At 40.0% G+C, this 24264-nt stretch overlaps 3 protein-coding genes across 24 annotated transcripts in view; 2 read left to right on the top strand and 1 right to left on the bottom strand.

Annotated features, from left to right (window-relative positions):
• Positions 1-4201, bottom strand: part of LOC145523564 (uncharacterized) — a 31792-nt gene extending 27591 nt beyond the window's left edge. The window contains exons 1-2 of one of the 2 annotated variants that reach the window (XR_014066717.1): positions 3886-4201; positions 1728-1857 (exon numbers count right to left, since the gene is read on the bottom strand). The gene's annotated coding sequence lies outside the window, so the exon portion shown is untranslated. Of the gene's footprint in view, positions 1-1727; positions 1858-3885 lie in introns of those variants that run through there. The other variant, XR_014066718.1, reaches the window with a different exon arrangement.
• CADPS2 (calcium dependent secretion activator 2) overlaps positions 1-24264 on the top strand; it is a 535874-nt gene that overhangs the window by 164447 nt on the left and 347163 nt on the right. Inside the window, exons 1-3 of one of the 21 annotated variants that reach the window (XM_081534090.1) lie at positions 3839-3936; positions 7020-7089; positions 7328-8594. The exons of 19 other annotated variants lie outside the window; for them this stretch is intronic. In XM_081534090.1, coding sequence (XP_081390216.1) covers positions 7506-8417 — 912 coding nt within the window. In that variant the 5' untranslated portion in view covers positions 3839-3936; positions 7020-7089; positions 7328-7505 and the 3' untranslated portion in view covers positions 8418-8594. Of the gene's footprint in view, positions 1-3838; positions 3937-7019; positions 7090-7323; positions 8595-24264 lie in introns of those variants that run through there. One more of the 21 variants, XM_081534091.1, reaches the window with a different exon arrangement.
• Positions 10680-12131, top strand: RNF133 (ring finger protein 133). Its single transcript, XM_081534098.1, has one exon. The coding sequence runs from the start codon at positions 10921-10923 to the stop codon at positions 12052-12054; it is 1134 nt and encodes a 377-aa protein (XP_081390224.1). The 5' UTR covers positions 10680-10920; the 3' UTR covers positions 12055-12131.

The following is a 24264-nucleotide window of genomic DNA, read 5'->3' as shown; positions in this document are numbered from 1 at the left end:
TTTAGGGTCCAGTTGCTTGTATATTAGAAATAGTTGTTACTTATGGCTGTATATTACTCCCTTTTTGTATCATTTTTTCGGATTCAGAGATGTGGATGGAATTTATTCTTGACTTTTGGAGAGAAAATGTGAGACAGATGGCCTCTGATCCTGTGATATTAAATAAGCCTTTTTCTGGACAACTGTTGTCAAAGTAATTCCTAGGGGAGGGAAGACATGTCAAATCATTGCCTGTTCTATTTTTTTTTTTTAATGGATGACTGTATAATACAGAGGTTACCAAAAGCTCCTGATACCCCTTAATATTTTGAAGAATAAGTGCTTGAAAAGTCAAAGATTTGTTGGGTATCTTGAGCAAATTGCACTGTGCTGGTGTTGGGACAAGGGGGGGGAAACAGTTTACAGAAATCAGAGGACACTGCCCCTCTTGAGACATTCTACATCCAAAGTATAGCCATACATAAAGCATCTAGCTACACGATGTAACATATAGCAAAATTAAATGATTGTCAAGTAGGTGCAGAAAGAATATGCTTTAGTCTCTTAGTCATGTCCGACTCTTTGTGACCCCACGGACTGTAGCCCACCAGGTTCCTCTGTCCGTGAGGACTCTCCAGGCAAGAATACTGGAGTGGGTCGCCATGCCCTCCTCCAGGAGATCTTCCCAACCCAGGCATAGAACCCAGGTCTCCTACATTGCAGGTGGATGCTTTACTGTCTGAGCCACCAGGGAAGCCCAAGAATAGTGGAGTGGGTAGCCTATCCCTTCTCTAGGGGAACTTCCAGACCCAGGAATTGAACCGGGGTCTCCTGCATTGCAGGCAGATTCTTTACCAGCTGAGCTACCTGGGAAGCCCACAGAAAGAATAGGAGCAGGGTATTTCAACTGGGGTGACAGCAAAAAAGATGAGGATCATCTGGTTTTGTTTTAACATTGATTCATTCATTTTGGCTGTGTTGGGTCTTAGATGCGGCATGTGGGATCTTTTTTTACAGTGCAAGGACACTCTAGTTGTGGCATGCAGACTTTAGAGCACCGGCTTAGTAGTTGTAGCTCATGGGCTTAGTTGCTCCGAAGCTCATGGGATCTTAGTTCCCTGACCAGGGATCAAACCTACGTTCCCTGCATTGCAAGGAGGATTCTTAACCTCTGGACCACCAGGGAAGTCCCTGGGGTCAGTCTTGAAGGATGAGAAAACGTTCTTACGGTAGAAAACAGGAAAGAGCCTTCATCAAACTGGGAATAGGGACAGGACCCTTTTATTGAACTCCCACCATGCTAGCAGTGTGCTTGGTGAATTACAGAGATGTGAAATGGATCCTCTGATACTCAGCACAGCCAGGAGAGGCAGGCATTACTCCCCCATCTTACTTACACCCCCATGAGACAGCCGAGTCTCAGGGTGACTTAGCTTACACAACTAACACATGGCAAAGACAGAGTTTCGTGGCAGATCTATTACACACAGCCTTCTGCTTTAGTACAGTTTCTGCTAGTGTGATGGCTCTATTGCTGTTTTTATCCTTCTCTGCTGCCTCCCAGGAGGGATTAAATTCCCTAATAAATAAGTAAGGGTTTGTGACCTGTGAATTGGAAAAACTTAAGGGATCTAAGGGGGAAAATCCTCTTAATTACCACTGCCTTGCTGTTTCTGACTGCTGAGAGCTCACTCTGAGTTAACCACACTCTGGGGGACTGGTCTTAGGAAGACAAAGCTTATACAGACCTTTGATGACCGATTGCAGCCTAAGAAGGTCTCTAGTCTTCTTCATGGTTTTCGGGCAACTTTGAAACGACAGAGCTCCAAAAGCAGGCTTCTCATCCTCAGTGATTCTTAACTATAGGAGCAAAATCATCTGTTAATAGAACAGGGCAATTTCTTGTGGTTATTCAAAAGATTCTGTACCCGCCCCTCACCCTGCCTTGAGTATATTGCCTCTTATCCACCCCTTTGAACAAAAATCCAGTCTAAATGATTGAGTTAATATTAAAATTTTTTTTTTTCCCCCTTAGGCTCAGAGAAAGATAACAATACCACAATTACTGTCCTTAATCCTTAATCTTGTTCTTAAGGATGTTCAGCTCCTTTTTCTGCCCTCTTAATACACAGGCTGTGGTGTGAGGCTTTTCCCCCAATTATTTTCCAAACTACCAGTAATGTGTTTCTCTCTGTTGATTGTCATTCTGTCTTCTAAGATTGATTGAGAAGGAAAAGTTGTTCTCAATTTGATGTTCAAATGTTTTAATTCAGAATGTGGAAGAAAGTATAATTTGTGTAGGTTGATTTCTGCCTGTTAAAGTATAAAGGAATTTGGTTATATTCCAAATGCTCATTTATCTTAGCATTCAGATATGGCTATAAGAAATTCTGTTTTATGAGTGTTCAATCTGTAGAAGAATTAAAGGTTAACCACATTGTGCGTATTTAACTATTCTGTTGCTTGAACTAAATGATCACCCTTAAATGAAGATAAAATTAACTGGATCAGCCTTATTGTGTGAGTAATATTACAGGTTAGAATTTGGAAGATAAGACACTGGCAATTTAATTAACCTTCATTGAGAACCTATGATGTGCCAGAAGCTGAGTATTGAAAGAATGAGAGTAAGATTTAGTCCCATACCATGAGATTAATAAAGCAGAGCATTTTGTAGAGGGAACTGTATCAGTTGCTATCTAGAAACTCAATGTAAGGGTGGTGATTTTTTCATTTTTAATTGGAGAATTGCTGCTTTACAATTTTTGTTTCTGCCATACAACAATGTGAATCAGTATACATGTGTCCCCTCCTTCTTGAACCTCCCTCCCCTCCCAACCCACCCTCTCCTCATCACAGAGCGCCAGATTAGCTCCCTGTGTTATACGTCAGATTCCCACTAGCTATCTGTTTTACACACGGTAGTTTTTTGTCAGTGCTACTGTCTCAATTCATCCCACCCTCTCCTTCTCCCGGTGTGCCCACAAATCGGTTCTCTATGTCTGCATCTCTATTCAAGGGCAGTATTTTTTTTTTATAAACTACTTTTTAAAAGGTCAGTATCTGTCACTGCTCAGGAGTCTCGATGGGCTCAGCAATTGGTCTCAGCTGGATTCAGTCACATTTGTGCTGTCACCTCAGCATTAGGGAGACATGTCTGCTCATCTTGGGTGTCCGCACATATTTGTCCATCTGTGGGGTGACCTAGGCCGCCTTCGCTGCTACACTTGTGCCCTCCTCTATCAGGCTAGCCTTCTGTGCTGGAGGACAGCAGGATTTCAAGAGGGAAGGGAGGGAGCACAAAGCCTTCTGAGGCTTAGGCTTGGAACTGGCTCATCATCACATCCGTGCCAGTCTGTTCGCCAACTTGAGTTGCCAGTCTATCTGGCTTCAAGAGGTGTAGAAATAAATTCCACCTCCTGGTGAAGGGCCTGGCAAGTCACATTGCAAAGGACATCATCAGGAGGGAAGTACTTAGGCCCATTTTGTAATTAGTGCTCCTACTGTAAGTACAGTTTCATAAAAGGAACAAAAAGTCTAAGGTCTTTGTATAATGAGTGCCGCAATAGGAGCCCAGGAAGCTATAAGCCGTTTGAGTTGAAGAAGCATACATTTCAGGACTGATAATAGTGGAAAATGAGGTTGAATTGAAGGAGAGAGGACCAGGCTGGAGAAGTGTCTGTTGGCGTTTCTAGAAGCTTGGATGTTATCCTTTGGATAGAGGGAGCCATCTAAGGTTTTAGACAAACAGGAATGCCATCGTGAACTTCATTACTATTTTTTGTAGGTTGCTCTGGCAACAGAATGAATTCAAGGTGAGCAAAATATTGCTGGAGATTAGATGCTGTTGCCAAATTCTAGATTGTGGAATGACGATGATGAAGGCAGTGAAAAGTATTCACTCACATGTGGTAAAGCTGACCATGTTGATCATTCTTTCGAACAAACTCCTTTGAGGCAAGTGCTGTGCTTGGTGTTTGAGAAACGCTAGTGAGAATCCCCTTTCTTTAATGTTATAAATATTTCTTGGAGCTTTGGGCTTCTAGGAGCTCTTAGACAAGTTACCCTTTTCTCATGCATCTCACTGTTAGGGGTGCAGATAATAGAGGAGAATAGCGATCTTGGCTTACATAGCGAAGAAGTGATGGCCAGTGAGATGGTAATTTAAAATGTCTGTTTTGGCTGTTCTTTCTTTCTGATATATTTAGTTACCAGAGCTCTCAGTGATATTGAAAGTTATTATATTGTTTATTATAAAGAATAATGAATGAGGTGTTTTTGTTGTTCAGTCACCAAGTTGTGTCCTATTCTTTGTGACTCCATGGACTGCAGCACGCCAGGCCTCTGTCCCTCACCATCTCCCAGAGTTTGCCCAAGTTTTCAGTGAATGAGGAGCAGGAGTAGTAGTAAATTTTTTAATTTTCATGCATCTGTATCTGCCCCCTAGTATATATAGTGTGTGACTGTCAAGGTAATTCAAAAGCTCATATATTAGTTTTTAAATTTACTGTATTCCATTTAAGCATATTCAGAGCTCTTTCCTGGGTTCAGAAATAAATGGAAAATGCATTTGTATGTGAAAAACTTTTTATTGCATGTGTCTGAGAGAATATGTGACAGTAGTGATTAATTTATGGGAGAAATTTTGAAAAAAAGTAAGGAATTACCCATTGGCAATCAAATGTAATAACATCTTAAAATAATTTTTACCATTAGAATTCTTTAGAAATAGATACCTCTTTCAGAAAGTATTTATTCCCAGCCTTACTTGCTTTTTCTTGTTCTCAGTCTAGAGTCAGCATTCTGTTCCTGCTAAATCCCATTATGATGCATTTAATTACTCACAGAAACCCTATCCCGTTGTTATTCTCAAGATTAAAAGCAAATCCAGTGTGTTTTGTGGATTCCTAGAGATCTCTAATAATACTTGGATAAAGCAACTTCTGAGGTAGTTTATTGAAGCTTCTTCAGTATCCTCTGCATTTAGAGATACATTCACACAGTATTGCCCAGATAGTATTTAGCTATTTTTCTTATCAAAGTCGAGATTTCTGGATGTTTGAGCATTCTTGAGAAGTTGATGAATAGCGGAGGGATAGAGATCAGGTGATTTCTCTCCACCGGATTAATGAAAATTATAACCTTCTTGAACGTAATTGGAACCTAGAAATTAGGATATATATATGCATGTACCTAATTGGTGTATAACTCTCTTCTTCACCTAGATGATGACCCCCTGAGAACAGCACGGTGCTGTGTCCCTGGTAACATAGGCTCTGGCTCATATCAGTACCTTGTGTATAGTGAATATTACGTTTATCATGGTTAGTGGTTATATAGGTATAATTCCATTGGGTAAATCTCAGGAACTTTGTTTACCTACTCACCTTCCAGTTTGTACCCATTCCCTTTGGTGGCAGGACACTGACAAACTTCATGTTCCCTCCTGCCATGTGCTCAATCAGGGAAGGGGTTTTCCATAGCAGGATAAATCATGGTTAACCTGAGCCAAACATGATAATTATACCCTGATTACCAGTGGGTCCATTCAGTGTGGGTTTTCTAAAGCACTGCTACCCAAGGAGACGTTGAAAGAAATCTAGTTAGGTTTCTGGAAAATAAAATTGCCTTGCTCTTCTATGGAGAGATGTGAAAACAGTCTCTTTGTGCCTCTGAATGTGATCATCATTCTTCCCATTGAAACCTGGAACAACAGTAGCTGGCCTGGGGGATAATAAAATGAACCTGTAGATGAGAAAAATCAACTTGCTATACTTAGAGGTAGAGTGGCAAGGTGGAAGGGCAGGCAGGGATATTTGGAGCATGGGATGACCCAACCTTTGTATATTTCAGTCTCCTTTGGTTGAACTTTGCAGGCAGGCTAATGAAAGCCTCTTTAATTCTTGGATGTTAAAAAGATGGAAAGGTTAGATATTGAATAAATGGTCTGATAGAGAGTAACGTTAGTCATCTGTTTTCCACTCCTCCCCCCACCCCCACTGCCCAACTTCCCTTCTTTCCTGTTCAGACATCCTGGCCCCAGGATAGAAGACCCCTGGATCTGGTCCTGATAAAATGGATGCAGCTTTGAATCAGGCTTCATGGGATCATAGGCACTTGTGCAAGCGTCCGCTGTTTCTATCTCAAAGAGATCAGGAAACGGAGACAGGTTGGGGACTCCTCCTTATTGGATGTATTGCCAATTATAAACTTCACGATAAGAGCTCAGACCTGATTTCTCAGGGACAAGTGAATCTGGGGATGAGTCCTCCCTCCCAAGGCTGTTATCGACATTTTGGGTCAGGTAATTACTTCCTGCTCAGGGCTGTTTTGTGCGTTGTAGAAGATCCAGCAGTATCCCCAGCCTCTACACACTGGATGCCAGTAGTACTCTCCCACTGTGACAATCAGGAGTGTCTCCGGAAACAGCCAAATATTTCTTGGGAGACAAAATTACCCCCCACTTGAGAACTGCTATGTTGGGGGTAAAAAATTGTTTCTTACAGGTGCGTTTGTCCTAAGAGAGGGTGGAAGTTCTGGCTGCCATTGCCTAAGCAGTTCATTGTACAATGAGAAAGAGACAATGAATTATTAATATTAAGTTTTTCAAATGGATCTCTTCAACCAGATGAAGAGCCTTTAGATCTGAGATATTTTGAGCTAAAATATAGTTACTGCTTAAATTCCTTCAGCTTTCAAGATCAGCAACTGATCTTTAGCAAGCTAAATTGCATTGTTTTTAAAATCCTGTCTTCAGTTGTTAAATAATTGCATGTTTAACAACAGCCTCTGATAAGATGATAACTGTCTTCTTGGTAAGGCTTCATTTTGTCAGTGTTAATAAATGTCAGTTTACATTCCGCTCATGTTGAATCTTTAGGCCTGGGATGAGCATTTAATGTTGGAAGACAGAAGGAATGATTCATTTCTGCTTCCCGTGGACTGACTGGCATGTTGGGTAGCATAAAACCATACCTGAGAACTGATGACTGCCCAGAAACATGCACTCATATATGAATGATTTCTGTTTTGCCTCACAGATGGGAAAACAATGAGCAAAAAGTATTTAGGCAGCTTTTCAGTCTCTCCAGAACTAGGAAAGAAACTCAGGTATGTAAAGAATTATCTGTTTTTTGCTTTAGAGTTTATTCACATTAGCAAATGTCATGAGTCATGGCTGCCTAGCTTTTTGGCCAATAGGATTTCAGTATGCAGTGCATTCATATAAACTCTCGGATTGGCTTAACTGGCTCCGATGTCACAATTTCCCCCATTAGGAAGTCACAGTTTTCTTGAAATCACATTGTGCTAATAACAAATCCTGTTATTCTGTTTCATTATGAGGAAGATAATCTACCAAAAATAAAAATGCTGGAAGGAGCAAGATATCTTTGATCCATGCAGACCTTTTCCATTCCTGTGCTTTAATTATCTCCTACCAACCCTTGAAGCTAACTTCCTTACTTTCCTCTACAACGGATGCTGTTGTATTTTTCACGTTTGTCTGTTAATAGGCAAATGAAGGAATGAGCTTACTTAGAATTACTTCTTCAGCTCACAGTTCTGCTTCATCTCGACTGTGGAGGCTCGGCATCTTTCTACTACTAAGCCTTCCTGACTCAAAAGGAAAAGCCATTTGGACAGCCCACCTGAATATAACATTTCAGGTAGGGAATCGCCTCATATCAGAATTGGGAGAGAGTGGAGTGTTCGGGAATCATTCTCCTCTGGAAAGGGTGTCTGGTGTGGTGGTACTTCCCGAAGGATGGCATCAGAATGCTTGTAACCCTATGACCAACTTCAGCAGACCTGGGCAAGCAGACCCTTGGCTGGCCCTCATTGAACGGGGTGGCTGTACCTTCACACACAAAATCAACGTGGCCGCAGAGAAGGGAGCAAACGGGGTGATCATCTATAACTACCCAGGTACAGGCAACAAGGTATTCCCCATGTCTCACCAGGGAACGGAAAATATAGTTGCTGTGATGATAGGCAACCTGAAAGGCATGGAACTGTTGCACTTGATTCAGAAAGGAGTCTATGTGAAGATCATCATTGAAGTGGGGAGAATGCACATGCCCTGGCTGAGCCATTATGTCATGTCTCTGTTCACCTTCCTGACTGCCACCGTGGCCTACCTGTTCCTGTACTGTGCCTGGAGACCTCGAGGGCCCAATTCTTCCACCAGGAGGCGAAGGCAGCTAAAGGCAGATGTGAGGAAAGCCATTGGGAAGCTTCAACTGAGAGTGCTCCAAGAAGGGGACAAGGAGCTAGAGCCAGAGGAAGACAATTGTGTTGTTTGCTTTGACATTTACAAGCCTCAAGATGTAGTACGTATCTTAACTTGCAAACATATTTTCCACAAGGCGTGCATCGACCCTTGGCTTTTAGCCCATAGGACATGCCCCATGTGCAAGAGTGACATTCTGCAAACTTAAGAAGCCCAGAAGATCTCCTGAAGATGTAACTGAGTCTTTCCAGTGATTAAAGTTAAGATGAATTCTCTTTTAGCACTTTATGTAGAGAGAAAATTCAACTGCAGCTTCCCTACACAAGTACTAAAGAGGGTGAAATTTGTGTGTTTTAAAAATAAAACTTCGTATCATGTCCAGCTATTTGAACTGATTGTTTTTCTAGTGTTTTGCTATACATTTTTGTCCTTATCTAAGTAAGGACTTTAGTACATATTAAGCCTTGATTTTCAACTAACAATAATTGTGATATAGTTGTCACGGAGAATTAGTGATAATATTTTAAACTTTCTTTATACTAATTTTTATAGTTTGCTTCCATATGTTTAATTTTTGGTATCTAATAACACTTCTGTTCAGTAAACTTAATTATAGGCCAAGAACTTGATTTAATTTTCCACGGTTAATTTTATTAATACCCAGGAAATCTGGTTGCCAAATCTACTGACTGAGAAGGAAATGTGTTCTGAATAATTATTTTAGATGCTAGCAGTTTTGGTTATATGTCTAAAAATATTTTAAATTATTATAGGCCTCATTTAGGGCAGCATTATATATTAAAAAAAATTAACCTTTGTTTGCCAGAGCCCTTTAAATCCTAGCATAATGTATCAACTATGGTTCTAGGTTTTCCTTCTAGAACTGACTCTGGGAAATACTAAATGGTAGTATATCTTTATTTGGGACATTTTAAAAATATAGACCTACAGCAGAAGTAAAATTTTGTTCAGTTGCTTTTCAAAATTGTATATCTTACCTTTTTTTTTTCTGGTAGGTATCTGTATAACAATAAGAGGCCTAAAGATGTGGGTTTTGTTGCTTTGATGAAAATCTCTGGACAATATGCAAAAGCATTGATGTCCAACTCAAGTGGCACTTTGTGAGTCAACACACTGTGTACCTCACTGTCTGTTTTGAAGAGTGGGTGTGTGGAAATCAGATTAACAGCCTTTGGGAAAGAACATGGACCACTGTGAGCTGAAGGTGTCACATCAGTGTTTTTCTTTTAATGCTACTTTTTGATGGGCCCATAGAAATCTTTTCTCCTTTGTCTTTCCTACTTCACGTTGTCATGTTGCTAAATGATATTTCATTAGGATACAGTATCTTCTGTAGTTCTGGCAATATGGAACCTGAAGTATCTCTTAGTACCCTATGCGTAGTGGTCAGAGACATTTATGTACAAGGTCGAAATTCTTGGCTTTGGCTTCCTAGCTGGTGAATAAGAACCACTGAGCAATTCTCCCAAGAAAGTGTATGGCAGTACCAGTGAGTGCCCATGCATGTTAGTTCACATGTCATTCTTTTTGGCTTTGAAGTTATATTGTGCTCTTCGCCTAAGTGTAGCAGAAATAACAGGTAGAACTAACAGTGTATACGGGGCCTTCCACCAAGGATGTTTGCTGATTTAGGCAAACATTTTGTTAAAAGATTCTATGACCTTTAACAGTCGCTGATGTCAGTGGTTAAATTTAAGTGAGGACCTCGAAGTTTGTCTTTCTAAAATCTATAGCTACATTTTTGTTCAGAGTAAATTGTGGTAAACCAATATTGCTATAATCTTTTCCCCTACACTTGTCCTCCTCTTTCCTCAAAATATTGTTAAGCTACTAACAGATGTCAAGGTCTGCAGAGAAATGACATTGGTCTTTTCTGTCTTCAGTGCTGCCAAAAGTGAGGGTAGTGAGGCTGAAGAAATTGAATGGGATACCCTGCTTTTAAAAATTAAAACCAAACGGATCCAACAAACTTCTGAGCAAGCTTTGTTAAGTAAAGTTCAAAAATTTACATGCTTGATTAAAAAAATATATTGTATGGTGAAAATGTGAGTTAAAAACAGTGTTATTCACCACTTCTACCCCATACCTGGTCATAGTGCTAATTTTTAATTATTCATGGTTAAAACTTGGCATTTTGTAGCAGACATGTACTTCACTGATTGTGAAGGTCAGTGTTAATTGTATGGCTTTTCTTGCATATGTATTCAGGTTTTAAAATACGTGCATTATATAATTTTTGTATTTTTTAGTTTAATGTGATACCTGGTAACATAACATGTAATTCAGGGGCTGAATCTATCCTGTAATGTTGAAATTACCCATAGCAACGTTGAAAGCATTCAACCAATAAATATATAGCATGCTCTAAGCCCTTACCTAATTGGCTGTGTTGTCTTTTATGTCATAATCATATCACCCAACAGTAAACAGTATCTAGAGTTAGAGTAGTGAGACTGGGATTTTTTTTTTTTTTCAATCTAAAGTTTTCCTCTTTCTCTCTCTCAAAAAAAAAAATCTGAAACTCATAAGACTTCCTTAAGAATTTCTTACAAAAACATGCTGGAAGACAGTGGAACTTGTTTTCACCCAGAAGATATTTTTCATTTTAATAGTTTACATTGATCGTCAACAGATGTGGAAGCCACATCTTTTGGTTGGGTTGGTTCTTCAGTCACTTAGCGGAGAGAGAGATGCATCTACTCAGGGTTGGCACTCAGAGAAACAATGCTGCCTCTTCCTGGCTCATGAAATTCAGCTTCCTTTGGCTGCTTAGCCAGCATGGTTGCAGAACCAGCGCTGTTTGGACTGCTTACATGAACATATCGTTTCATGTTGGGAATCGCATGTTGTCAGAGTTGGGGGAGACTGGCGTGTTTGGAAGAAGCTCCACTTTGAAGAGAGTGGCGGGAGTCATCGTGCCTCCAGAGGGAAAAACACAAAATGCCTGCAGCCCCAGTACCAGTTTCAGGAAATTGAAGAACTCGCAGACATGGCTCGCCCTTGTTGAACGGGGAGGCTGTACCTTCACCCAGAAGATCAAGGTGGCAGTGGAGAATGGAGCCAGTGGAGTGATCATCTATAACTTCCCAGGAACTGGCAATCAGGTCTTTCCCATGTCTCATCAGGTATTTGAAGACATCGTTGTGGTGATGATCGGTAACTTAAAAGGCATGGAGATTTTGCATTTAATTCAGAAGGGTGTTCACGTGACCGTCATGATCGAGGTGGGAAGAAAACACATCATCTGGATGAATCACTATTTTGTCTCTTTTGTGATCGTCACAACCGCTACGTTAGTGTATTTCATCTTTTATCATATTCGAAGACTTTGGGTAGCAAGGATTCAGAACCGGAGGTGGCAGCGGTTAACAAATGATCTCAAGAAAGCATTTGGCCAGCTTCAGGTTCGTGTACTGAAAGAGGGGGACAAGGAAGTAAGCGCCAATGGAGATAGCTGCGTAGTTTGCTTTGAACTCTATAAGCCTAACGATACAATTCGTATTCTGACCTGTAAACATTTTTTCCACAAGAATTGCATTGACCCCTGGATCTTAGCCCATGGGACATGCCCCATGTGCAAATGTGACATTCTTAAAGCTTTGGGGATTCAGGTGGATGTTGAAGATGGAACAGAGTCCTTGCAAGTTCTAATGTCCAACGAATTGGCCGATATCCTGTCATCTAATGAAGAGGGCACAAATAATGAGCTTCCTCCTGCAGAAAGGTCAGATAAAGTGACCCATGTGGAGGAGGAGGAGCCCCTTCCTTCTCAGGACGTCGGCCAGTCTAATTCAGTAGCAGCGGACATCCATCCTCCGCCTTGACAGCATGGCCTTCGAGGAAGTGAATTAAACCTGTTTGTGAAATCACGTCCTAAATACTGACAAGCAGTTTGTCCAAAGTGTGATTTTCGTGTCTTTTTTGTTGGTGGTGGTGTTACTTTGGTAATTTTCTGCATTTGTCAAGTCTCAGAAAAAAGAAAAAAAAGGCCAGGTAGGGTTTTTCTGTTTTTGTTTTTCCCGTTTCTCACCTTTACTAAATGTAATTTTTTTGTCAGTGTATGTTGCTCCTGTGAGTATTTATCTATGTGCACATGAATTTTTTTTTTTTTTGGTCATCCCACGTGGCTTGCAGGATCTTAGTTCCCTGACCAGAGATTGAACTCGGGCCACCACAGTGAAAGTACTAAGTCCTAACCTCTGGACTGCCAGGGAATTCCCAACCAAGGACACAAGTTATTCCTGAATTTTTTTGCATATATATTGGGCTTTATTTTGGTAGGAAAATTGTTAATATATTTACATGTTCCTTATAATACAGAAACTATCAATGAAATCTGAAAAACATAAATGGACTTTTATAAACTAGGGAGAATAAAATTTATCTTTTGATATTTTTAGTACAATATGCTAACTTGAAAGTCATTGTGCTGTGTTCTCTTCATTCTTGGCGTGAAAATTTTGCTGTATGGAATTGTACTGTTTTGCCACATAATTCTGTTCAAGCCATTAGTACGTTTTATGTGATCTGTGTATATACAGTGATAGGAATTTTAGAGTTAAAATACCAGCATTCTTTAAGGGAATAGCAGATATTTCAGCACTGAGTATTGCTAATCATAATTGTTACATGTTCATAATGTATCAGTTCAGTTCAGTCACTCAGTCGTGTCCGACTCTCTGCGACCCCATGAACCGCAGCACGCCAGGCCTCCCTGTCCATCACCAACCCCCGGAGTCTACCCAAACCCGTGTTCATCGAGTTGGTGATGCCATCCAACCATCTCATCCTCCGTCGTCCTCTTCTCCTCCCGCCCCCAATCCTACCCAGCATTAGGGTCTTTTCCAATGAGTCAACCCTTCGCATGAGGTGCCCAAAGTACTGGAGTTTCAGCTTCAACATCAGACCTTCCAATGAACACCCAGGATTGATCTCTTTTAGGATGGATTGATTGGATATCCTTGTACTCCAAGGGACTCTCAAGAGTCTTCTCCAACACCACAGTTCAAAAGCATCAATTCTTCGGCGCTCAGCTTTCTTCACCGTCCAACTCTCACATCCATACATGACCACTGGAAAAACCATAGCCTTGACTAGACGTACTTTTGTTGGCCAAGTAATGTCTCTGCTTTTAAATATGCTATCTAGGTTGGCCATAACCTTCCTGCCAAGGAGTAAGCATCTTTTAATTTCATGGCTGCAGTCACCATCAGCAGTGATTCTGGAGCCCAAAAAAATAAAGTCTGACACTGTTTCCACTGTTTCCCCATCTATTTCTCATGGAGTGATGGGACCAGATGCCATGATCTTGGTTTTCTGAATGTTGAGCTTTAAGCCAACTTTTTCACCCTCCTCCTTCACCTTCATCAAGAGGCTCTTTAGTTCTTCTTCACTCTCTGCCATAAGGGTGGTGTCATCCGCATATCTGAGGTTATTGATATTTCTCCTGGCAATCTTGATTCCAGCTTGTGTTTCTTCCAGCCCAGCGTTTCTCATGATGTACTCTGCGTATAAGTTAAATAAGCAGGGTGACAATATACAGCCTTGACGGACTCCTTTTCCTGTTTGGAACCAGTCTGTTGTTCCATGTATAGAAAGACTTAAATAAAGAATTCCTGTGGTTAGTCATAGTGTATTTGTTTCACTTATGCCCTACCCCACTCCCTAGTTAATTTTTTGCAATTAAATAAAACACTGTAACTATATCATTATTTTGTAGATAATTACTAGAATGTAGAAGTCGTTATGACTTGCTGGGATTGTTAGTTTTGTTCAATCTATATTCCCAGGATCCAGCACAATGCCTGACTCAAAAATTTGAGTAAATGAATAATAATTATTTTTTTAATAATGTAATTATTATGTGTTAATCTGAAAAACTGAACTGTTTATCCAAATCACACAAAATAATGGGAACTTAATCCTGAAATTTTTCATTCCAAATCACTTTGATAAAACAAAAATTTAATTTTTAGCCCAGGCAGGATTCAGTATCACAGTTTAGCATGGATAATTTTACTGAAGAGCCTTGAACTCTCCAAGGCTGACACAGGGATTTGAATTCTTGTACAGCCCTAGAGAGAGCTGTATTAAGAGGAATTTTGTGAGCTGCTGTGTGCTATCAATATTGGAATGCACAGCCAGGCAGGGAGGCAGTAGTTGATTCTAACTGCAATGCCAAGGAAGATTGTTTAAAGGAAGAAGTATGCTCCTCTAAGACCAGAGAGACCTGAGACACAGAAAAAACTAAGCATGTGGCCAGGTGCTGGCAGTCCCCAAACCCAGGGTTCTCAGGTTATTATCGTTCTGTGTACTCTTGGCAAATTCACGTGGAGTCTGTGTTCCGTGTTAGACCTAACACTTGAGGAATTTGTTGTTTGCTCTTCACACTGATACTGACAATTGTCCTGTGCATCTTTCCACTACACACATTTTCTCCTTTCTCTCCCTTGCCTCCACTTTATTCATTATTGTCCATCTTAGATCTGACTTACCTTCATGTGTGAGAAATTGGCATGAATATGCTTTTATAATCAAACATCTCTTTGTTAATATGGTCATCAAACATTGAACACTGTGCTTATGATCTTGATTTGAGAATTTTCAACGGATGTTCTTTAGAGGATAGTTAGAGTCTGTTTGAAACAGAAGGAAAAGGTCCCATCAGGGAACTCAGGAGCTATGATTGCTTTAGTGCCTACCGGGTGGCAAGCAGCGGCCTGAGTTCTTTGCCTAGCTGTTTCATATGTCAGAACAAAACAGCAGTTTTAATCCTTGTCTTTAGAATGCTGTAAACAGATCAATAAACCACTTTTACTCTGGGTTTAATAACCAGAACCTGGAAATAGCACTGCTGTGTCAAATATCAGGTGGTTTTCATTGTAATAGTTTTTTTATACCTATTCTTTGGGCTACACTGTTTTCTCTTATACCTAGTGATGCAAATGTATTTTACCATAATGGCATGGGACCATAATATGAATTATTTTGCCCCTAATACCAGTGTCATATGAATTTCCCTTGCATTTCTCCGTTGTATGTATTTTTGCATTTCTCTGGTAATTGATTCCCCGTGCTCGCCTCACTAAGTAGGGGTTTGACACTCCTTATAAGAATGACACTTGTTTGTTTATTATGAGGATGAACTGGACTTAATGTTTACTGACATGAAAATGATTCTAAAGCACTTAACCCCTGATTGAGTGAAGCTACAGGTGAGTTTACCTATACAGTAAATCATAAGTGTTGCCTCATAGTAAAAGGCACAGTATGTTTATTGTATGTATCCCTGTTTCTTGGCTATAGAGTTACTCTAGTCATCCTATAGAGAGATGTTGGTCAGCCATAATATTTATAGTAATGTATTTCAAAGGATTTAGTGAGCCGGAATCTGGCATTTCTGATGGTATTTAAGCCTAGTATATACATTAAAGTGTTTTCTACTATCACACAACTCACTGGTTTTTGAAGCAGCTTGCATGAACAAGTGGGAGAAAGGATCAGAGTTTGAAGAAGCATTAAAGAGGAAGCCTTCACACATTGATACTGTGAAGTCCATTTAATGGCAGCTTCATGTTCCTGCTCCATCATTTACCGTGAGCACTAGTTTCTGTAGTTTAGAATTTGTTTATTTGGTTTTTGTACTTTTTTTTTTAATGTTTAGTACTTAGTAATGAAAAATAAGGATTATGGGTTACTATAATTATTAATACAGAAATGTGCATACCTAGTTTTCTAAACTGTAAGAATTTTGGGGGGAGAAGAGGGGTTGAATAATGTACTTTAAGTTAGAGACATGGTCTGGTCCCTGGGCACAGGTGTTGGAGTTGTATGTACACTTTACACTCTACAACACTTGTTGTACACTTTATTACACTTCAGTGTATATTTGTTGTTGTTGTTTAGTTGCTCAGCTGTGTCCAACTCTTTGTGACCCAGTGGACTGAGGCACACCAGACTTCCCTGTTCTTCACCATCTCTCACAGCTTGTTCATAACCAGTGTCCACTGAGTTGGTGATGCCATCCAACCATCTCATCCTCTGTCATCCCCTTCTCCTCCCGCCTTCAGTCTTTCCCAGCATCAGGGTCTTTTCTAATGAGACAGCTCTTTGCATCAGGTAGCTGAAGTATTGGAGCTTCAGCATCAGTCCTTCCAATGAATATTCAGGACTGATTGTCTTTAGGATTGACTGGTTTGATCTCCTTAATGTATATACTGAGCTCAAATATCATCATAACCTCACAACCAAAATCCCCCCCCCTTTTTTAATGGCGACACCACAGCTTATAACATCTGTCTTTACAATTATGCTGTCATTTTTGTCAGGCCTCTAAGATGTTTTCTTTGATTGCAACTGCTGGTAGGAATTTTTCTCCTCATTGTTGATGACCAGGGTAACTGATTTGGGAACATTCCTACATGAGTAACATTTATCTCCTAATTCAGCAGCACTATTGCTACTTCTTTGGTAGCTCAGATGGTAAAGACTTTGCCTGCAATGCAGGAGACCCAGGTTTCTATCCCTGGATTGGGAAGATCCACTGGAGAAGGCAATGGCTACCCACTCCAGTATTCTTGCCTGGAGAATTCCATAAATAAGGAGCCTGGCGAGCTACAGTCCATGAGGTCACAAAGAGTCAGATAAGACTGAGCGACTGACACTTCCACTTTCATTGCTGCCACACAAGTTCTGTCATTTCTAAAAACTTGCCAACTTAACGGCGACTTCTTCCGCATTCCTTCTCTGAATCCACTTGACCTTACTTCCTACCACTTGCTCTTTGTTCTCATCCCAAGCTGAGTTGCCCCTAACCATCCTTTCCCGTCCCATCTCATCTTCTCCAGCTTTAGCCTAGAACCAGTTGTAAGACATTTCAGTTTTTTTCTCTGTATCCCAGTGCTACCGAATTCCTTGTTTTCCACACTTTTTTTTCTATAGTATCATTCGCCTACTCTGAGTTGTCTCTATTGATATCCACCTGATCTTTACTTCTGTTTAAAAATTCTTATATTAATCTCAGCTATTTCTATTTCTCCATAGACCAGTACTTCTCAGCCTTGGATACACATCAGAACCTCCTGGAGAGTTTTTAAAATGCTCGGTACCCTGGCTGTACCCAAGACCTCTGGGATGGGGCCCAGGTACTGGGTACCCAGTTGTTTCCAACGTGCAGACAAATTTGAGCCAAAAATAAGGCTGTTCCAAAAGGCCTTTATATTAGTTGGGTTCCCAATTTCATCCTCTGATTCCTTCAGATTTACTTATTGTCACTTTCCTGAAAATATGTAGATAAACATCTAAATATCAAGTTATAAAGTGTTACATTTCATGGAGAGAAATTGATAAAGATTTCTGGGAGTATGAAGGAGTGGATTTCAACTAGAGAAGCAAGGAACTCTTAAATAAGGAAATAACATTTGAAATGGAACTGCTTGGTGGGGAAAAGGGCATTCTCATGGAAGAAACAGTGAACAACAGTGTATTTTAAAGAAGTTTGAGTGTCATGTAGAATCTTGGTTAAGGAAAATGAAGAACGGGAATTTTGGAGGTGGTTGCAATAACCTAGGAGTTGATAAGGTGAAAATATGAATGAAAACAGTAGTTGAATTAGGTGAGATGAATTGAAGGTGAGTCATGTCCCAGATAATATTCTTTGATTTTATTTGCTGATAGGAATTTTCTACTTCCTTTCTCACTAACCAAAGTAGCAGTGATTTCAAAATTTACCTCTACCCATAATTTTCATCTACAGTTTAGCAACACAGAGCGAATGCAGAAGAGAAGGGGGTGGGCCAGAAGGAGTTGAGGAGAAGTGAAGAGTTAAGGATGACTCCTTGGTTTCTGACCTGGGCCGATAGGAGGTGATGATATCATTCACTAAGGTAGAAAATATAGTTAGATGAAGCAAGTTTAAGGTAGAAGGGGAGTTCCAATTTTTAGTATGCTGAATTTGAGGAACCCAAAGAACTTACAGATGCTTTACTACATGTCTCAAAGTATAGGTCTCTGCTAATTAAGTAAGGTAAAATACAGCAAAAGACATGATATATGCTAAGTGCTTAATTGTAGTAATTTATTAATGACACAATTCACTTGTTGTTTACTTTCACATGAATTTTAATTTACTATTAAATGAAATTTAATGTTACTACTTTGAACCCATATCTCCATTTGCAAAGTTGTAGTAATAGGACTTTTTCTCTCTAAAATGTGTGGCAGTCTGAGTAAAGCTGATGATTGTCAAAATGATGATGAGGGTGGCAGTGATAGCAGGAGCTGCAGTACACTTACCGTTATATAAGCTTCACAGGTAGAAACCCACTAATCCTAACAGTAACTCTGAGGTAGGTGTTATCAGTACCCCCATTCTTTAGATGAGGAAACTGAGGCCCAGCCAGGCTAAGTAACTTGCCCAAAGTTAAACAGTCAGTATGTGGCAGAGCCTGTATTTGAACTCAGTTCCACAGCTCCTGATCTTTACCACTACACTACAGGTAGCTTGAAAAGCTGGTTTTTAAGTAATGGATAACATGTTTAGGTGAGTCTAATGTTGAGAACTTAAAGGATTGGGCCTTAGAAGAAAAATCCTAGCTATAGGCTCTGAAAGTGCTAACAGGAGGGGGTTAAAGTAGTAACTCATGAGATCTCAGTGTAATTAGGAAAGAGGCGTGTGGATAGACGAGGGTGTAGAAGGGGTATATCTGATAGAGTGAAAAAGGAAAATTAAGCTCTAGGAATGGCCCCCCAATTAGAGGTACTGATGCGGAAAACTAGTCATTCCCTCATGTAAAAACTTTAGTCAGAGGGGTTTTCTATACCCTTCCTTTCCTCTGAAGTTGGAAAGGGGCAAAAAAGGAATTTTTTATAATTCTCCTAATAAATCAGTTTGTTTTAGAGGTTCAGGCCTTGGAAGCACACTTGCCCTATTGAAAAGAACACCATGCTTTTCCATCCGATGACCTGCACACTCATATCCTTGCCCCAGGGCAGAACATCTCGGAACAGTGGTCCTCAGACCAGCAGCGTGAGCTTCACCTGAACTCATATAGTTGTTGGAACTACACAGTCTCGGGCCCCACTGCAGACCTAAACTCTGAGGGGCCCAGAATCTATTTTAGCAAGTCTTCTATTTGCTTCTGATGGACGTTCAAGTTTAAGAACCTCTCCTGTCTCAGAGGGTCAGTTCGTTCTCGGAAATGGATGCATCACACAGTTTTAATCAGGTAAAAATAATGTAAATGAAAATAATTGTAAATTTTAAAACCCTGCACAAATAAAGAGTTGTTAAATTTTCCAAGACACACGTTTAGGTGTATTTCAGATGCCACTGCTCTCAGAATTTATGAATAGCTTGTGCATTAATGCTTGCTCCTTCCTTCTTCCAGTTCTGATTTCTTTACCACCACTATCACATTGCCAAGAGAGTTGTAAGGAAATGAATAGATTGTAGATAGCTTATGAATTTCACAGTAGAAGGTTAGGAAAAAACTGAGAAGCTGAAACAGCTTGGGCAGTCCATGCACTGAACTAGGCAGCCCACACTGGAAAGGATAGTATTTCACACCACCTATCCACTAAATCCTGGACTTCCCTGGTGGCTCAGACGGTAAAGTGTCTGCCTACAATACAGAAGACCAGGGATCAATCCCTGGGTTGGGAAGATCCCCCTGGAGAAGGAAATGGCAACCCACTCCAGTACCCTTGCCTGGAAAATCCCATGGACGGATGGAGGAGCTCACTTTTCACTTTCTTTCATTCACTAAAGGTCTGAAAATAACTCAACATACAAAAACAGTGGGAAGTACATGAAGTTCAGAAAAGAAACATAAATTCTTAGGTTTGGGACCATAAAACCAGCTTCACAAACACTGGAGGGAGAGTCAGTGTCTTCCAAATTGTAGCTGAAAGTAAGTACAAGATGCGTCATTGAGGATCTAAGCAGTTCATCTCAAGGTGTTTGGCCTTTCCTAGTGCATTAATGGACCTCCCTGGTGACTCAGACAGTAAAGAATGTCCCTACAATGCAGGAGACCAGGGAGCAATCCCTGGATCAGGAAGGGAATGGCTACCACTCCGGTATTCTTGCCTGGAGAATTCCCTGGACAGAGGAGCCTGATGAGGTGCAGTCCATGGGGTTACAAAGAGTTGGACACAACTGAATGACTAACATATAACACACTGCGTTAATAGAAGCATTGCTTCTGTAACTAGAATTGCTGTTCTTTTCGCTTTAATAGATTTTACTCATATGGCATATTCATTGGTGAAGCATTTCATGCTTGCATTCATTAAATATTGATTTGCCCTGGAAGCGCAGGGGCAAGTAAACTCAGTGCCCTCAGATCTTTCTTTCTACTGGAAAGAAATTATAATAAATATAATTTATTGAATAGTTGTAAGTGCTGTGTAGGAAAACAAAACAGGATGGAATTGTCAGAGGCAGAGTTGGCAGTTTTAAGTAGAGGAGGTTTTGTCAAGAAGATGAATACTTGGGCAGAGGGCTGAAAGGAACAAGGGTCCTGTGCTAGAACAGAGAAAAAGTGGAGTGTGTGCCAGGAGAGCCCCCGTCACCTGAGGAGAGTTTAACCTAGAAGGCTGAAGACAGTGTTAGCTGCTGTTAAAACCTGAAGAATGGCCTTGGGGAGAATTTAGTCTCTGCTATTACAGAGGTAAGAAGTAGGTGAGAAAGTGACAGCTACCTGTGGAAACAAAGGACTTTCCAGTAGTTGGTCCTGTCCATAGACAGGTTGAGCTTCCCAGGTGGCACTAGTGGTAAAGAACCTGCCTGCCAATGCAGGAGACATGAGACATGGGTTTGGTCCCTGGGTCGGGAAGATCCTCTGGAGGAGGAAATGGCAACCCACTCCAGTATTCTTGCCTGGAGAATCCCGTGGACAGAGGAGGCTGGCAGGCTAAAGACCAGGGGGTCTCACAGAGTGACACAACTGGATTGGCTTAGCAAGCATGCACACACAGACAGTTTATTGTCCCCCCATGAACTGAGGGTTTCTCTTCCCTAAAGGAGTTTGGTGGTTTGGATGTCGTTTTAATGGTGGTGGCCACGGTGGTAAGAGAATTCAGGCTCTGAAAGGGTGATTAGATTTATATCTTTGAAGTCTTGTACAATCCTGAAAATCATATTCTGAGATTAAAAAGTATCATTATTCCACCCATAGTTGCCATCTGGTGGAAAAACAAATAATTACACAGTACAAACTGCAGAACTCACCCAACCCATTTTGATTGAGAGTCATTACTTGCCAGGGAGATGTGGTTCAAAAGGTATGGGGTTCATTTTTCTTTGACTTAAAGAATGTTTGCTTTTAAGATTGATTTACTTTCCAGAAATTCTTTCTTAGTTTTGGAACTTCGTCTGCTTGTAGGCTCTTGGCTCGTCAAGAGTAAATGACTTGCAGTCCTCAAGATTCATGTTTTCTTAGCTGCTGTCTGAAAGGGCAGTAGCTTATTCTCCAGTGCACTGATAGTCTTGTGGAAAATATAATTTGATTCTTAGAAATATCTTCTCCCAATTTCTGTGTCAACGTCTCAGAAAACTTTCTTGATGATGTATCTGCAGCAAAGGACTCATATTATTTTCAATCCATTGTGGATTATTTTGTTAAAACACAAGATCGTGTATTTCACTAACTCTGAAGTATATAATGAAAATAATTTGAGTCAATGGAGAAGACAGATAGTTACGTGAAAGAAAATCTGATTCTTGTTGAGGTTTGACAGAAAACAGCAAAATTCTGTAAAGCAATTATCCTTCAACAAATAATAGATTAATTTAAAAAAATGTTATTTGTGAAAACAGGGCAGGAAGTAAATTTCAGAACAAAAGAGATTGTTTGCTGTTGATTTTAACTTATGGTTTCTTCACATTTGATAATAGGATTGGTTAAATCAGTGATTTCCAAACCGCTACAGACTTTTTCAGTTTTTCTGTATGTTTGCACATTTTCATAACATGATGTTGGTATAAAATAGGGTACAGGAATGTCAGGGCAATGTATCATCACTGTAGGTTTCTAAAGATATACTGTCTGTACTTGTTAAGGGACAGGTAATGATTCGGGTGCTGGCATAGGTCCACAGATTCACAGTTTGCATAACTGATTAAGAGCATATTTTACTGTATTATTTCATGTAATACTCAAAAAACTGTGTGAGAAAAGTGATATTTATTCCTATTCCACCAGGGAGGAAACTGACCCAGCACGGCTCAGTCTCTCAGCTTGTCACACCTTGGACGCTCAGGTCTGATTTCCTTCTGGGTTTTGGTACATTCTTTCATGGCCAAGAGCAGTGCAGCAGACATGAGGGTGAGATAAGAAGCACTACACAAGATTGGAATATTGTAAACCTGGAAACCACATTTTCTTCCATACAATGAAGATAAATGATTTTAAGGATTTACTGAATATTAGCTAGTAAGACTGTAAAGTAATACACATTTTAAAATTTTATTTTCTATATCATTATAATGGCAAAAAAAAAAAAAATCCAAAAACAAGCAAACCTCTCCATAATTCAGGCAGAAGAAAGCAGCTCAACCTGTGAACTTTCCACTGTTGTTGAGTTGCTCAGTCATATCCAACCCTTTGTGACCCCATGGACTGCAGCACTCCAGGCTTCCCTGTCTTTCACGGTCTCCTGGAGTTTGCTCAAACTCATGTCCATCGAGTCAGTGATGCCATCCAACCATCTCATATTCTGTCGTCCTCTTCTCCTGCCTTCAATCTTCCCCAGCACCAGGGTCTTTTCCAATGAGTCAGTTGTTTGCATCAGGTGGCCAAAGTATTGGAGCTTCAGAATTAGTCCTTCCAATGAATATTCAGGACTGATTTCCTTTAGGATTGAGTGATTGGATCTCCTTGTTGTCCAAGGGACTCGCAAGAATTTTCTCTAGCACTACAATTCAAAAGCATCAGTTTTCAGTGCTCAACCTTCTTTAAGGAACTTTCAAAGTTTTCTTTAATTTTCTATAAAACTATGAAACATTGAATGAAATGGGGAAAGAGTGAGGGAATGGGTTGGAAAGTGGGAGGGTGATGCCTTTCTTTCACTGTATATATGCATATAGAAATTAACCTTTTTTGCCCTTAAGACTTTCAGTCTGTACAGATCAGAAGCCCCGCTAGTAGTCAGTCGTCATGCTTCTCTGTTTTTATTTGTGCTTGGATTGAGTAACTTGGTAGACTTCATTTCCTGCCCTGTAGTTACAGAGTTAAGGAGATTTTCTTCATCAGCTTAGGGAGATTTAAACTAGTCATTGAGCTGGAAAGTACCTATAAAGAAATACTAAAGGATCTCCTATTAGCTGATATTAGAAGAAAAAAGCTTTATAAAAATTTGTAATATTGATGATGGGAATAGCATGCATATTTTTTTCAAAAAAAAGGAGTTTTTTTATACTTTTCAAATCACATTTAAGTTCATCTGAATGTAAAGTCATCTCAATTCCTACGCAGACGAAGTGAGAAGCCTTTGGTAGTTTAAGGGGTTTAGATCTGCTTTAAGGGCTTTAGAGTTGATATAAGAAGTTTAGATAAGTTATAAGGCAGAATCTTTTGAGAGCATCTGCTTCCTTGTTTATCAAGGTCTAGGCATATCACTTATATATATATGTGTGTGTGTGTGTGTGTATATTTTAAGTTTGCTGTCAGTTTTAAGTTACAGTTTCTTAACATCTGTGAAGGGAATAGGATTGGTTAAAGCAGTAATTTCTAAACCTTGAAAATTCATGGATCCGAAAGGAAGAAAGGAAAAACCACCAAGGTTAAATATTTTTTGCCAAGAAAGGTCATGAACCACTACAAAACAAACAAAACTAACCCACCATCTACTGTTAACAGCATTGTATTACAGAGAAGTGACTTGTATCTATGATTTCTACAAATAATATATGGAATAAATTTAGCTTTATTAAAATTACTTTCAGTGTTCATTTCTTTACATTGAATCAGTGAAAACTTCATCCCACACTGGTGAAAACACCCCCATTTGGATTTAATAACTTTCCAAAATCC

This window comes from Giraffa tippelskirchi, chromosome 10, assembly GCF_054371585.1.
Source record: "Giraffa tippelskirchi isolate mGirTip1 chromosome 10, T2T-mGirTip1v1.2.pri, whole genome shotgun sequence".
NCBI lineage: Eukaryota > Metazoa > Chordata > Mammalia > Artiodactyla > Giraffidae > Giraffa > Giraffa tippelskirchi.
This window is presented reverse-complemented; position numbering and strand designations above follow the sequence as displayed.